A 17,208-nucleotide genomic window follows, 5' to 3' on the forward strand; every position below is an offset into this window, starting at 1 on the left:
GGACTGGTCATAGTGAAGATGCATTAGCAGTCCTTTAGCTAGTTTGTTTTGTAAATCAAAAATCCCTAAAGAGCAGATTAGGAAAAAAAGTCCTCAGCATACTATTTTGAGATAGTACACTGCCATGGAAAGACATCTCTACTGCGGAGTCAGGAAATCTGGGTGTGAATCTTATTTCCAATAATTAGTAGCTGTGCAATCAGGAGCATATTTAACCCTTACTTTCCCTATGTCTCAAATAGGATTAATAATTTTTCAGGCCAGCCAAAGTGGTCTTTTTACTGCTCCTCCTACAGAACACTGTCCCCTCTACCTTAAATGTTCTCTCCCTTTAACTCACTAGGTGGTGTAGTGGACAGAGAGACCATTGAATGGGGTAGAGGTTCAAATCCTGGCTCAGCCATTTATTACCTATGTGATCTTGGGCAAGGCACTTAACCATTTAACCAGTCTTACTTTCCTCATCTGTAAAATGAGGATAATAAAATAGCATCTGCCTTCTAGGATTGTTGTGAAGATCTGGTGAGATAGCTTATGTAAAGTGCTCCTTAAACTGTTCATCACTCTGCTAGTCATTATTATTATTAATGAGCAGATACAGCACCAGCCCTGAAGTCAAGAGGACACAAATTCAAATTCAGGCTATCAGATATTTAATATTTCCTGGCTATATGACCTTAATCCCAGTGGCCTCACACAAACACACACGCAAAATTAATAATAATAAAAGAAATCTTAGTTTCTTTCAAAATTCAGTTTAAGTATCATTTTCTATATGAAGTCTTTCTGACCAAAAAAAAACTTTACTAAAATATCTCCATCATGTTAAATTGGATTGATTATTAAATAAATGTGGCTTTATAGATGAGAGACGATGTGGTCCAGTAGAAAGAACATTAGTTCTGGGTTTCAAATCCCATCTTTGATACTTGCTACCTGTATCACTGGCTAAATCACTTAAGCTACCTCACTTTAACTACAAAATAAGATTTATCCAGAGAAATTCTAAAGTCCCTTTCAGGTTTGTGATTCTTAAAAAATGGTTATATGGAAATTTATTGTTTCCATATCAACAAAGGAAATAAAGAACATATTCTTAACCAGAATACATGGATGTGTTATAGTAACCTTACTATAGAAAAAATTGAAATGGATTCTGCCTACATCTTTTAATTTGTTTTACTATTGTAATATAATGTGTGCCAATAACCAAGTCATCTTTTTATGGAGTTTGATTGTCATTAATCCCTTTATAAATAGATTTTGTGAAATACTGTATGTTTGAATTTCTTAACAGAAAGATAACCTAAAAAGATCAGGGATTACAGATATTGAGAATGGAAAGCCATTTCCAGACACCATTCAAAGCATGAATGTATATCTTGGGTAAGTTTTTTTTTTCCCTTATATTTTTTTCCTTTGGCAGTCAGAGGTCTGCAATTAAAGGAAACTTTGCCTATAGATTTTGTTTCATTTTAAGAGGAAGAGGATGTTTAAGAGATACCTGTACTACCTCATCTTATATATTTCATTTCTTAGATAAAATGGCTTCAATGATCACCTGTCCATGTTTGACTTCCAGATCTATACCTTTTGCTTTGATCTCTCCATATCTTCATTGGGTCTTATCTCTAAGTATTTTCATATGGTTTTTATTACTAAAACTTAACATGCATAACATTTTTTTCATACCCAATTGCTCTTCACAACTCCATTTATCAGTGCTGCCTTCCACTGATGGAGTGATCCCAAATTCTTTTTCTCTCTCATTCCATTAGGCCACTGAGTGATTTAAATTTAACAAACATTTGATGAGCACTTTTTCTCTGTCTTCTCTTCACCTGACTGTACTATATCCATCCTCACCTCCACCTCTTGGAATCTAGCTCCTTTAAGACTCAGTTTAACCTACACAAGATTAATTACCCAAGTTGCTCCCCTCCAAATTGCTTTGTAATTACTTTGTTTTTTTCATATCATAATACAATAATATGCATTATTTTTTCTTGATAGAATGCATGTAAGTTCTTTAAGGGCATGCACTGTGTATTTGTTTGGTCTATGTATCCCCATTTCTAAACATAGTGGTTGATAAATCCTCATTAATGGGTGGTACTACCCTAACTAGAAGGGGATGCTCTGATACTAGGACTAAGACCCTCTTCCCGGGTTCACTTGGAGGGAGATCTTATTCACAAATGATAAAAGAGAAGGTGTGATAAGTACAAACTAAAGGTCCAGGATAAGTATGGCAAGAAATTTAAGAAGAGAAGAAATTGCTTTCAGTTAGGTGAGGTGATAGGAAAGAACACTCAAGTTCGCACAGCTACTTCTTTCTTTGTTATAACTGTAACATTTCTTGAATTTGTCTCTTCCTTTCTATCCCCATTACTCCTTCTCTGCTAACCAAGCCTTCTCATACAGAACATTCCATGTTTCCTTACATCCAATTTCTTCCCATTACAATCTATCTATCCATCCTATGAAATGGGATCATGGCCAAAAAAAGTCCCCCTCTGAGTGGAAAACTTTATGGTGATAAATTCCTCATTAGTTTTATGTTGGATAGTCATTGTATGGCAGATGGAATCTTTCACTAGGAGCATATTCCATAGTGAGGAATCAGAGTATAGCTCTTGTGCATCATTTTTATTCAGAAAGTATTAGTGGTATTTCATAATCTTTAGCAGAGTTCATTTTTTTTCTGGGGTCCATTACACATTGTTTTTTAAAATAATATTTTATTTTACCCAATTACATGCAAATACAATTTTAACATTATTTTTTTTCAATTTTGAGTTTCAAATTCTATCTTTACTGCCTTTCCTCCTTCCCTACGACAGTAAGCATTCTGATATAAGTTATACATGTACAATTAAGTAAAATATTTCTATATTAGTCATGTTGTGGAAGAAAATCAAAACAAAAAATAAAATAAAAAATAGGGTGTTTTGATTTGTATTTAGATTCCATCAGTTCTTCCTCTGAAAATGGATAGCATTTTTTATCATGAGTCCTTTGGAATTGCCTTAGATCATTGGATTGCTGAAAATAGCTAAGTTATTCACTATTGATCATCATATAACAAACATTGCAATTATTGTGTACAATGTCCCCTTTGTTCTACTCACTTCACTTTGTATCACTTCTTATAAATCTTCCCCAGTCTTTCTGAAATCATCCTACTCATCATTTCTTATACTACAGTAATATTCCATTACAATCATATATCACAACTTATTCAACCATTCTCCAATTGATGGACATCCCCTCAATTCTGGGCACCATTAACTTTAAAAAAAATTTTAACAACTGCATTTTAACATAATTGGTTTCCTTTCCAATCTTGTGTATTTAATTTTTGCATTTTAAAACCTTATTCTGCAAAGGACTCCATAAGCTTCTAGCTTAGAGACATCTGTGACACATAAAAATGTGTCAAAACCAATACACAGTGTATGCCCTTGAAGAACATACCTGCATTCTATCAAGGAAAAGTAATGCATATTATTGCATTATGATATGAAATTGAGTCTAGTCTACACCATCAAGTCCATGCTTCTTAGGCCAAAATTCATGGCCCTCTCCAGTTCAGCTCTCATCTCCCCCTACTTTCCTTAGCTCCAACTAAAGTTTGTTTTTCAAACACCCCATTTAAATTCCTAAGAAATTTTGCCTACCTTATTCTCTTTTTCCTGGAATATTAATGATGTTCACCCACTCTTCTCTCTTATGTAAGTCTTTCTCTTTTTTCCAAGTTAACATAAACTTCACTTTTACTGGGAGGGCTTCTTTAGCTACTGGTCCTTGATGATGAAGTCCTCCTTTTAGCCCTTCTAAGCATGTATTATCTGTCGCATTTATGTACCCCTTAGCATATACTATCTTTCATTTTTTCTTTTTATCTGTATTTCCTAATTCTCTAACTAGATTATGACCTCCTTGAAAACAAGGACCATATGTCTTTGTAACTGGTAAGTAACCATATATAGTCTTATGTTCAGTGGATTTTTGTTGATGCTGAATTAGTGATGGATGTATTTAGCTCTAGTTTGGTATGCAGTGCCTAGAATATAAAGAGCTTAATAAATGCTTCTTAATTATTATTTTGCTTAACTTTCTTTATTTGTTTGATTTTTTCCCAAAAGAGAAGGTTCAATGTGTAGGGATGAAAGCTAGGAATTTAAAAAGACATTAATAAATCTTTAAAAAAAGAAAAAAGGGGAAAATAAGTACCTTATTTGCAGAAGTAAAATCTAAATGTGAAAAGTTTGTTTAGATGTAACTCTAGGGAAAATGCTGAGTTTTCTTCATGTAAAATGGAGGATAATCAAGAAATCTTTTTTAATGACATCATTTTACAAATTGAATGATACAAAATATGGAAGAATCAGTGAGCGAAATTCAGTTCAGCAAATCAAATTGAATAAATAAGTATCTGCTATATGTGGGGCATTGACAAATGAAATACTGAGATGTTTTGGTCATTTAAAAACAGAAACCTAAAACCAATTTTGATGAACATAATCAATGCAAGTTTCCAATTGTTTCCCATAGTGCAAGACCAATAAGCCGAGCCCTTGACTTGGGGGCTGACATTGTTTTGACTGGCCGATGTGTGGACAGTGCTGTTGTGTTAGGACCACTCATTCATTCGGTAAGTTTATTTGTTTTTAGGAAATGAGTTAAAACACACTGATAAGTTTTTGAAAAATGATTAAACCTGTCCTAATTTTTCAAATATCAGTTAAATTTCTTAAAATATTGAAAGCAGAAATCTTTATTTTAACTATTTAATAAATAATAAGAAAAGTTGTAAGGCTCTTTTATTTTTAAATTTTTTTTGCATGTGTCAGAAAAACCAATGAGTTAACCTTTTGTCCATTTTTGTATATATTTTCCCTTTTGGAAGTTGACCACAGGGTGGCACTAAGAGTTTTTGATTCATTAATAAAATGGGAGTTGTCCCTTCTACATGTTTCATTAGAGCTTAGTATTTCTCAAGTTAGGTTTCAAAGGAAAACTCATTACAAGGGGTTCAAATTTTGAGGGGAAATTTTAATGTTTTGTATCCCCCCCCATTTTTAAAAAATAAGAATATGATCTGGTAGATGTGAATTATTTTCTTGATACTGAAAACTTTTTAAAAACTGAATTTCTTTTTTATATAACTTTAAGCTGATATGTCTGCTCTTTAAAAACTTTTTTATTCTTAATGCCCCACTAAAAATGTGTGTTTTTTGAAAAAACTTTTAAACAATTCATTATTAATGTTGATGATTTAAAACAATTTTTGCATCCTAATTACAATAACACTACAAATAGTAGCTAATGTGTGTGTACATAGTACTTTCAGATTTGAAGAGCACTTTACATAGACTATTTCATTTGATCCTTACAACAACTCTAGAATTACTGCCCTCAGAGAGTTTGTTTTATTAAAAGGATACACTTTGCACAAGGGATTAAGTCAATATAAGTAATTTGAGGAGAAACAATTATTGGTAATTGGGGGAAAGGTGGTTAAAGAATAGTTCATGGAGGAAATTGTAATATTTCAAAGGTCATTTGATGTTGCTAACTTATAAGACTTATCTCAAAGACAATAGATTTGCCCTAGTACCAATAGTTTTGGTCATTATGTTTATATATAAATATTTATGAGAAGCTTTGATTTTGGTCACTTCAGAAGCTTTAATTTTATTTTCATTTGTATTGATGAATTATTTTAATTTCATAGTAATAACATATTAGGCACTGATTCTGTTTACAGAAGGGCTTTTAATAGAAAATATTTTTATACCTTTACATTTAATTTTTTTCCCCTTACAGTTTGGTTGGAGTAGAAACGACTTTGACTCACTAGCAGCTGGAAGGTAAATCTTTTAATTTAATTGTTTTCCCTGTTTTTTATCACAAAACAATAGTTTAATGAAGCTGTTTTCAAATGTAAAATATTTGGTAGACTATGGTGTTTTTAAAAAGACACTTTAAAATGAAATTTGTAGCGAATCATTTAAAATAATTCATCCTTTCTTTAATCCTGAGAAAATTAATTAGGCAAATATTGCATAATGGGGGTAAGAAAGCTTGGAGTCAAGTACTGCTGACTCTGCCACTGGAGGACCTTTGGAAAGTCAACTAAACTCTCTTTTCCCCTTGTTTCTTAAATGAAGGAGTTAGCTCCAACATAATGTTTTAGAACCCCTTCTGAATGTCAAAGATTGAATCTATGATGTGAAATTTATTATTATTCATCCTTAGTTTGAAGAGGACCAATGACATCATGGGGATGATGTCTTAACTTGAACGATAATTGGATTTAAGTGAGACAGAGATTCAGGAAGTCAATAACTTCATTCTCTCTTCCAAAGTCATCCAAATCCAGTAGCAAGACAAAAGTCAGGATGATTGTATTGTGGGAATAAATACTGGGTTGACCTGGGAACCAGAAAATCTGGGTTCAAGTATAGCCTCTGACATATAATATTTGCCCATTCCCAGTGTCCTAAGGCAACAGCCTAAGTCCAGGAATTTTAGACAAACTGCTGATCTGCTTCAATGGAAGGAGTTTTAAGACTAAAAATTCCCCACACAGATAAAATCACAGCTCCAGATCAAAAAAATCCTCTAATCTTCATTATAATTTTTAGGAAAAGTATGTCTTCTCTGATGTTACTCTGGATTTGTTAGAAATAATAAACATTAATCATGATTAATTTATAAAAGCATTGAATATACAGTATATCAGTAGGAAATGACAAATATGCTATATCAAATTATGTTACTGTATCTAACGTCTTGAATTCAGTAGAATAAAAAACATTTTTAAGGGTGCTAGAAAGTAATTATTTACATGTATACAACATTTAAATATTGACTAAAACTTTTATATTATTTCATTTGATCCTCATAATAACTTGGTGAAAGTAGATTCCATAGATATTACCATTTGCATTTATCGGTAAGAAGACTTAGATTCAGGGGCTTGCTCATAGTGATAATGCTTACAGTAAATGGTAGAAATGAGGCTGGAGAGATGATTCCAAGTCCAATCATCTTTCTACCTTATAGGCCTTCCTTCAAGTAATAGTCAAACTTGAACATTAGCTGACTTTTAAAATGTAGGTAATCTATATAAACTAAATAATCTATGTAAAGCTACTTTTTAGATATAGTACATTTTAAGTTTTTTAAAATATAGTTTCATTTTTGCTCCTTTTTACTTCAGTTTTATGTTGAAAAGTTTTGTTTAATGGCAACAACATGATTATACGATGATCAGTTCTGATAGATGTGGCTCTTTTCAACATTGAGATGATTCAAACCAGTTCCAATGATCTTGGGATGAAGAGAGCCCTCTATACCCAGAGAGAGAACTATGAAACTGAGGATGGATTGCAACATAGCATTTTCACTCTTTTTGTTGTTGTTTGCTTGTATTTTATTTTCTTTCTCATTTTTTTCCTTTTTGACTTGATTTTTCTTGTGTAGCAAGATAATTGTATAAATATATATGTATATAGTGGATTTAACATATATTTCTACCATATTTAACACATATTGGATTATTTGCTGTCTAGGGGAGGGGATGAGGGAAGGGGGGAAATTGGCACACAAGGTTTAGCAAGGGTTAATGTTGAAAAATTATCTATGCAAATCTTTTGAAAACTAAAACGTTTTTTAAAAAAAAAGAAAGAAAAGTTTTGTCTATCATGGTTAATGACATATCATTTCTGTTTATTTTGCAGTCTTGCAGGCCACCTCATTGAATGTGGTGCTCAGTGCACTGGTGGAATATATACTGATTGGCATATGGTGCCAGACTGGTAAGCTTATTTAATATATGTATATTCTGTTACAGCAGAGGAGAGAAACTAGATTATATGGCTCTAAAATATAATAAATATATAAAATACAATAATAATAAATATATAAATATAAAAATATAACAAAACAAAATAACTAGGATTATTTATTGCAGAATTATCTTAATGTCTTTCATATTTTATTAGTAGATTTTACTTGAATGATATGATTAATTTACTAAATTTCAGAGCTTAATTAGGGGAGAATTTTCATAGTATCTTTATGGATGCTATACCTTTGTTTCCTCTCTTTGGACAATTAACTCCAATTATTGTTATTGTTGCCGTTTTTATCATCCAAAAGATAAAAAAGAGTTTCTCTTTTTCAGAAATAATTACAAAAACTCGGAGGTCTCACTCTTCATAAGACCAGATATAGGAATTTAATATAAAACTGGTTCATCTTTGAGGCTTTATTTCTGAAAGGGAATGAAAGATGTTAAAGTAGGTGCCCTGCCTGCAATATAGTTTCACAACATGAACCCCAAGAAGATTATTTTATGAATATTGTCATGCAATAAGATGCGCCATTCACTCTTAAACCATAGTTCAGGTAAAATTCAGGCTCCTTGTTTTTATCATTTGAGATCCTTCACAACTGGACTTCCAGCCTTCTCTTCAGTCTTCTCTCTCACTCTTCCTCTATGCAAGTCAAAGACCATTCTAGGAGAGTAACTTATTATTCTTTTATTCCTTCAGATGCAAAGGTAAAGTGACTTGCCTAGGACTACACAGCTAGTGAATGCGAGGCCATAATGAAATGCAGGTCCAGAACTTTTACCTCCTGCACCACTTAGCTACTGCTGCACCACTTAGCTGCCTCCAAACATGTTCCCCAGCTACACAATGTGGAACTTTTCAGTTCCGCATTTTATGAGAGATTTGAGTAAAGAATTGTAGCTATTGTTTAAAAAAAAGTAATTTTCACCCCAATTTTGTGATTATTTCTTTTTAAACTAATACGTTAAGTTCCAGTGAGAATAGTAAACTATGAAGCTCTCTATCTACAAAACATTAAATATTTTAGTTGTTGTCTTTTAAAAGTTTAAGAAAATTATCAAGAGAATAATTGTCAATTTGTAAAAAAAATAAAAATCTCTGTAATATAGACCAATATCTAGCTGGATCTAGATTGACATAGATCCTGTTTGTTTCTTGTATTTCCAATGACCATAATATGATATAACTTTCTACAACTAAGTTGTTTAAGGAAAGAAAATACATTCTCTATCTTTAGTGGTTTTCCCATTTTTCTATTAAATAGAGAATAAACTACTTATTCTGGCATTTAAGAACATCCACAGTCTGGTTCCAATCTGTCTTTCTAATCTCAATGAATCAAGTATTTTATTAAGTGACTAAATAATACCAGGCACTGCTCTGAGCACTAGATATACAAAGAAAAGGCAGGTAGGTGGTGCCTAAATTTAGTAAGATTCATCTTCCATGAGTTCAAATCTGGCCTCAGACACTTAACTAGCTGTGTGACTCCAGGGCAAGTCACTTAACTCTGTTTCCTTCAGTTTCTTCATCGGTAAAATGAATTGGAGAAGGAAATGGCAAAAATGTTTCAGTATCTCTGCCAAGAAAACCCTAAATGGGCTCATGAAGAGCCAGACACCAACTTAGCAAGTCTGGGTGACTGAGAGAATTTACCCCAAGAGTAATTCAAAAGAAGGGAAGGCTGGGAGGACATGGAGAAGACATGGAATTCTGTTGGAGATGATGAGTTTGAGAGGTCTGTGGAATATTAAATATAGAACGTTTAATAGGTTTTTGGTGATGTGAGCCTAGACATTAGGAAAGAAATTAAAGGTAGTTGAGGGCCCAAAGTCAGGAATACTCATCTTCCATGAGATCAGCTCTTGCCTTAGAAATTTCTTAGCTGTGTAACCTCCTTTGCCTCTGTTTTTTTATTTATAAAATGAACTGAAGAAGGAAATGACCAACTGCTTTAGTATCTTTGCCAAAAAAAATCCCAAAAGGGGTCAAGAAGAATCAGACATGACTTCAAGGACTCAACAACAACAAAGCAGATCTAAGAATCATCTTCACAGAACTTATAATTTAACTTGTGGAAGCTTATAAGATCACCAAGTATGATAGTCTATAGAGAGAAATGAATGGAATTCAGGATAGATTTGGGGGGGATACCCATGATAAGTGGTAAAATCAACTTTATCTCTTTTTATTAAAGCTTTTTTTATTTTCAAAATATATGCACAGATAGTTTTCAACATTCTCCCTTGCAAAACCTTGTCTTCCAAATTTTTTCTCCCTCCCTTCCCCAACCCACACCACAGCAAGTAATCTAAATGGTAAAGCATATGCAATTCTTCTATACATATTTCCACAATTGTCTTGCTGCACAAGAAAAATCAGATAAAAAAGAAAAAATGAGAAAGAAAAAAAAAACAAGTAAGCAACAACAAAAAAGTGAAAATACTGTTATAATCCACATTAAGTTCCCACAGTCCTCTCTCTGGATGCCGATGGCTCTCTCCATCACAAGACCACTGGAACTGGTCTGAATCACTTTGCTGTTGAAAAGAGCCACGTCTGTTAGAATCAATTAATGTATATAGTCTTCTTGTTGCTATGTACAATATTCCCTTGATTCTACTCGCTGAACTTAGCATCAGTTCCTATAAGTCTCTCTAGGCCTTTCTGAAATTATCCTGCTGATCGTTTCTTACAGAACAATAATATTCCATAACATTCATATATATATATATATATATATATATATATATATATATATATAACACATATAATGTTCATATAACTTACATATATATAAACATAACTTATTCAGCCATTCCCCAACTGATGGGCATCCACTCATTTTCTACTTCCTTGCCTCTACAAAAAGGACTGCCACAAACATTTTTGCACATGTTCAACTTTATCTCACTGGTCTCCCTCTCATACTCTTTGTATTCCCTGAAAACATACTGCTTTTTTAATCCTATTGTTGGCTTTCTCTTTCCTGTTTCTTAGCTCTTACTTATATTTTGACAGAATCATAAACTGAGAGTTGGAAGAGATCTCAGCATCCAGTTAGTCCCACCCACACAGAGAAGAATCTCCACTATGACATACTTAACAAATAACTTTCTAGCCCCAAAGACAGAGAATTCATCCCCTCTCAAAGAGAGCTTTGGGGACAACTATAATGGTTAGGAAGTTCTCCCTGACATCTTGCCTAAATCTCTCTTTGAAACCTCTACCTATTTCTTCTGGGTAGAATACAGAAAAGACCTAATCTCCCCTCTTAATGACAGCCCTTTCAAATACTCAAATTATCATGTTCTCCATGCTTCTTCCTTTCTTAGATACCCAATTCCAGCAACCAATTCTTTTTGTTCTGAATTCATGACTCTTCACTACCCATCTATATAACTCATCAACATTCTTCTTTAATTCGTTGTGTCCAGAAATGAACACATTATTCCAGATGTGAGATAAAGCCAAACATAGGCAGTAGCATCAGTCATTCCCTATTCCTGGAAGCCATATTCTTTCTAACACTGCCCAGAAATGACCAATTGATAACTGATATCCTGTATCCCTGGGCTGGACCACCTGCATTGCAGGCCCCCTACAGAGGTTCCTGCAAAAGGTGTCTATAAGTAAGTCTCAGTGTCTCCAGCTTCCGGGTGAATATGACCTCCACTCACCCAGATTTCTCATAGGGCTCACTTTCCCTGGTCTCTCTTTTACAGCTGACATTTTTTGTCTTGTCTTATTGGCCAAATACTGCACTGCCCTTCCATGTTAGATTGTAAATTATTTAAGAAACAGTCTGTGTTCTATCTGTTGGATTCTCCAGCTCCTGAAACTGTGTTTTGCAAATGATAGTCAAGAGCATTCATTAAGTGCTTACTATATGGAGATGCTGTACAAAGTATTAGGGATAAAAAGAAAGGCAAAAACAGCTCCTGTCTTCAAGGAGCTCATTCTTATGGGGGAAATAATATGTAAGCAACTAGGAAAGCAATCTCAGAGAGAAAGTGCTAGGTAGGGGAGGAGGGCTAAGAAAGGCCTTTTACAGGAAGTGGGGTTGGAGCTGAGTCTTGAAGAGAGGATTGCAAAAGCAGAGCATTCCAGTTATGGGGGACAGCCTGTGAGTTGATGCATAAAGTGTGTTAGAGCCAGAAAGCCAAGGGTGGGAGATCTTAGATTATAAAAGTGGAAGTAAACTATTAGAAGGCTAGTGGGAAGATAAATGTTTTAATTATGTAAGATTAAATCGAAACATTAAATTAGAGGGTCAGTCCATGATTGCAAAACTGGTAAAAACCTATTGTATATGCAGTTAGCCAATTATTGGTTAATAGCACTATAGCAACCAAGGATTTGTTTTTAAACCAAAATAATCTCCAGGACTCAACATTTATGTAACATGATTAGTAATCAGTGAATTATTCCTTCTACATCAAAAAAGAAAACAACAAAAAACAGCCAGCGGTAATGCCCTTAGGCTAATTTTAGAATGTGTTTTTAAATGAACCCACCTGTATATATTCATTTGCAGTTCGCTTCCCTCTAAAGGTTGTTCTCTATCTCTTCTCCTTGTTTTGCATTACTCCTGTACATAAAGCAGATCCCCAAATTCTGAGTCTACACTTAGATTAAAGGAGGGGATGGAATTAAGAGAAAGGAGCAGGCAGACTGAGTGTCACTGGAATTTAAAAAGGGCAGTGAAGACCTTCTTCCAGGCCTGTTTGGTGTTCAAAGGCAGGGTCTCCATCTTCATGAACCTCTTCTGATTTACTTGTGGTCTGTAAGCATCTGCTTTGTCACCCCTGATATTCCTTTTTTCTTTCTTTTTGTTTTACAATTATTTCCTTGTTTTCAATATTTACTTTCACAATATTTTGATTTCCATTTAGGTTATAGATGTACAATCATATTAAACATATTTCCACATTTCAAAAAGAAAGCATCTGCTTTGTCATCCCCAATGTTCCTTTTTTCTTTCTTTTTTTAAAAAATTATTTACTTGTTTTCAATATTTACTTTCACAATATTTTGATTTCCATTTAGGTTATACATATACAATCATATTAAACATATTTCCACATTTCAAAAAGAAAGAAGAATCAGAACAAAAGGGAAAAACCACAAGAATGAAAAATCCCCAATTTTAAATATTTGAACCCAAGCCAGGATTCTCCTTCATTCTTAACTTTAGAAAGAACTAGATCCCTCTTCCTTTCCAAGTGAAATCCTATGGAGGCACATTTCATAGCCATCAGCCCCCCACTATGGGATTTGATTTTCCTCCTTGGGTTCCAGAAGCATCTTACTTTCAATATTTCAGGATGCTTGGTAGGTAACAATGTAATTGAACATGGCAAAACAAAATGGAAAAATGTTTAGCAAGGGCTGAAATTGGACCAAACACGTGATATTATTAATGCAAAGAGCTCCCTTTGGCAATGTAAGTTGGCAACTATTTTTCACATATAGCCTTAGGGAACTGCCTGAAGTTTAAGTGATTTTCCAGCCATCACACAGCCAGTATGTATCAAAAAATTAGAACTTGAACCCAGGACTTCTGATTCTGAAGCTAACTCTCTGTTTTCTGCTTTGGGTTGCCACTTTCACAGAGTTTATTGAATAATGATATACTATAATATGGTGTCTTCCACTGTAGCCCATTTCCAATGTAGTGGCCACTGAGACTGACACTGAATTCTCAGATACTACAGGAGTACAGCACAAACTCCTGAGAATTTCCCCAAGTTTTAAAACTTCCTAAATCCAAGGCTAGTGATAATGTCATCTGGAGAACATTTTGGAGAAGTTCATTGAAATCTGGTCCCAGATGCTCATACTATTTAATAAGGTTTAGAGGAGTTGCACTGTGTCTTAGGGGAGGGAGTACTCACACTAATGAAATCACAAATCCCAAAATTATAAGTATTGATTTTTATTATATGATGATGATGATGATGATGATGATATACATGTATATAGTATTTTTTTTAGGTTTACTAAGCATTTTCAATACATACTCAAAATAAACCTAAAAGATTGTTTCTATAAGTTGTTATTCCTCATTTCACAGATGAGTAAACTGAGATATAGAGAAGCTAAATGATTTGTCCACAGTCAACACAGCTAAAGTATCATCTATGAGAGGATCCAAATCTCTCTAATTCAAACTCCAAAACTGTATCCACTGTGTCATCCTAACATTTTATTTTGCATAAAAATGTTCTTTTTTTTCTCTCTAGGTGTTCTGAATTATAAAAGGTTTCCTTTGTTTACTCCTTAGGCACAACATAGGATTTCCCATAGTGGAATGTTCTCCTGATGGACAATTTGTTCTGTCCAAGCCTCCTGACACAGGAGGCCTTGTCTCTTTTGGTACTGTGGCTGAACAGCTGGTGTATGAAATAGGAAATCCTCAACTCTACCTCTTGCCAGATGTGACTTGTGACTTTTCTCAAGTCACTATTACTGAAATTCCAGGTTGGTGACCATTAATGTCTAAAAGAAAGAAATATGGACATAGGTTTTGGAAAAATTTGGGCTAGATAGCTATAGAAAGAATCTGATGGAGATTTAAAATAGAACATATATTTTCAGATAAAAATTTAGTTGTTTATCAAATTGAAGTCCCATTTTCTCCAAGTACAATTTAGAAACTTGACAATTTTGGTCGTAAACATTATTATATAAGTCAGAGACCTTTTAGAAGAGAATAAATGAAGTTCCTTAGCTCTTGAGAGGTAACCTAGTCAAACATCTGCAGACTCACGAAATTTGAGATTCAGAAAGGATCCCCTTCTATTCCATTATAATCCTTACTGTTCCCTTACAACTCCCACTGTTACAAAGGGCCATTCAACTTCTGCTTGAGGAACTCCAGGAAAGATATCCTCCTGCCCTCATTGTGGCCTTATCCATTTGGGGACAACTTTAATTATTAGAAATTGTTTTTTAAAGTGATATCAAGATTAAATTGTCCACTTTGTAATCTTTTGTTGTGTTCTGTCCTTTAGACTGGCCAAAAAGACAGAACTTGAATGACTTAAATACCTGAAAACATTAAGGGATTATTGGCAGGTGTAATCATATTTTATATTTATTAATGATTTGAGGAAGAAAGAAAAACTACAAATTAATGGTACATGTTACTATTCAGTGATTTGTGAATTATTAGGAGACATTTAAAAACAAATTGGTAATTTGTAACCATTGACAAAATAAAAAATATTGACATGAAAGTGAAATTCTGTTGAATGGAAAGACAGAAGTATTGTAGAAGTTTACAAAAAAAATGAGGGAAACACTCATCTGACAGAAAGAACTTAGATTAAGTTGTAAAAACATTTATTAAGTGCCTATTACTTGCAAGTCACTGCTGATAAAGGTTGTAATTAAAATCATCTTATATATATGCACATACACACAAATATACATCTATGTATATATGTGTCTCTTATAGACATTTTGAATCTTTCCTAAGCACCAGTAGTAATAACTAGCATTTTATAGCACTTTAAAGTTTATAAAATATGTTCATAGAGTATAACCCTGCTATTTAGATATTATAGCTATTGCCATCCTCCCTTTACAGATGGGGAAATTGAAGCTTCAGTGATGCTCACCTTGGTATTAAGTGACAGAGTGGGATTTGAACCTAGATTCACATAAATTTAAGTAGCACCAGTCCGTGACTCCTGGCTGCTCTACTAAGGGGCATGTGTATTTTAAAATAGTAATAACGGATTTTTCTTTTCTTTTCTTTTCTTTTGGGGGGTGGGGTGGGGGGAGATTAAGTAACTTGTCCAGGGTCCTTGGTCTCTGTGGCTGATCTTTCTGAACCTAAGGCCACTGCTCTGTCCTTGTCACCTAGCTGTCTCAAGAGTGATATTTCTTTAGCACTTTAGTTTACAAAATGTTTGATAAGATTTCTCGTGTTTCAGTCTCACAACACTCCTGTGACTGACCTAGCATAAAAATTATTGTCTCCATCCTACAGATGAGAACATTAGGGTTAAGAAAGGCTAAGTGGCTTCTATAAAGCCAGTTTGCTTTAGGCATCTGAGCCAGGATTCAGACTCAGGCATACTTATGCCCAAATTATCACTCCGCTCACTATAGTTTGTTGCTTCTTAAAGAAAATGTCTTCATCCTACAAAGGATTTATGTTCAGAACTGGCAACTATTTTCACCAAAGGATGTTCTGTACCTTGAAAATGGTGAGTGGAATTGTTTGGGCCAAACTTTGGTAGTGCCAGCTTAAAAGAAAATATTTATTTTGGCTTCAGTGAGCAAAAACACTTAACTCATTTTCCCTATGACTTAACTTTGTCATTCAATATTTTTGTTACCAACTAAATTTAACTTTCCTGATTCCCTAATTTTGGGCACAGCCCGCTCCTTTGTACACAATACAAGCTGGGAATTAAAAATAGCATTTGTGATTTTAAATTTAAGTTTTGGCTTCTTTTAGTTAAATGTCATGGAAAATAATCTGTTAATTATTAGATCTGTAGTTGTTTCCCAGGCCTTTCCCCTATTTTGTCTGTTAATCATGGCTTTATCATTTTGTTAAAAAAAATGTCATTTGAACCAAGCAATAAGATTATGTGAAAAAATATAACATTCTCTGTCATAGCCATACCAAATTAGAAGTCTTGCTTACAAGGGACTTGGTAATTTATAGTTTAAAACAAAACAGTTTAAAATAATTGATAAAAATTCTTTAATTAATAAGCTTTTAAAATGCAGTCATCATAAAAACAATATAAATTAGCCTTAATAAGTCACTCATTCTCTCATTCTCTTTCTCTCTCTCTCTCTCTCTCTCACCCCCTTCTTTTTTAGGAAATAACCTCTCAGTGAACTTTTGGCTCACAAATGACCTGATATGACATAATTGAACTTACAACGAACTTTCACATGTACTTTCAATTATCCTCCAGAAATATAACAGATGGAAAATAGACAGATTTCTCAAATATTTTTAGTTGCAAGTACTTTGACATGTCCAACAGAGACAACAGGACAGGCTATCTCTTGCCATTGTTTATGTTAGTGATTTTATTGTACTCCCGGCTGTTCAGAAATAATTCAAGCCTGAATTAAGAGGTGCTGCTTAGTTTCAATTTGGTAGACATCTTGATTTAAAATATATATATTTACATACATATATGAGCGTATCTGCATATTGATATGTAAACCTACAAATCTGTCATTTTTTTCATAGATTTGAAGATTGGCACATATATGTTTATATATTTTAAATACTTGATGTATGTAAATATAATTATGCAAATGTATGTTTAAAAAAACCTTCACTAAAGTTGCATCCTGATGC

At 33.6% G+C, this 17,208-nt stretch overlaps 1 protein-coding gene across 2 annotated transcripts in view; it reads left to right on the top strand.

Moving 5' to 3' along the window:
• LOC100932208 overlaps positions 1-17,208 on the top strand; it is a 131,358-nt gene that overhangs the window by 24,940 nt on the left and 89,210 nt on the right. For both annotated transcript variants that reach the window (XM_023505919.2, XM_023505918.2), the window contains exons 5-9: positions 1,298-1,386; positions 4,558-4,657; positions 5,833-5,876; positions 7,752-7,829; positions 14,155-14,351. In XM_023505919.2, the coding sequence (XP_023361687.1) occupies positions 1,298-1,386; positions 4,558-4,657; positions 5,833-5,876; positions 7,752-7,829; positions 14,155-14,351 (508 nt within the window). The remainder of the gene's footprint in view (positions 1-1,297; positions 1,387-4,557; positions 4,658-5,832; positions 5,877-7,751; positions 7,830-14,154; positions 14,352-17,208) is intronic.

Source organism: Sarcophilus harrisii, chromosome 6, assembly GCF_902635505.1.
Source record: "Sarcophilus harrisii chromosome 6, mSarHar1.11, whole genome shotgun sequence".
NCBI lineage: Eukaryota > Metazoa > Chordata > Mammalia > Dasyuromorphia > Dasyuridae > Sarcophilus > Sarcophilus harrisii.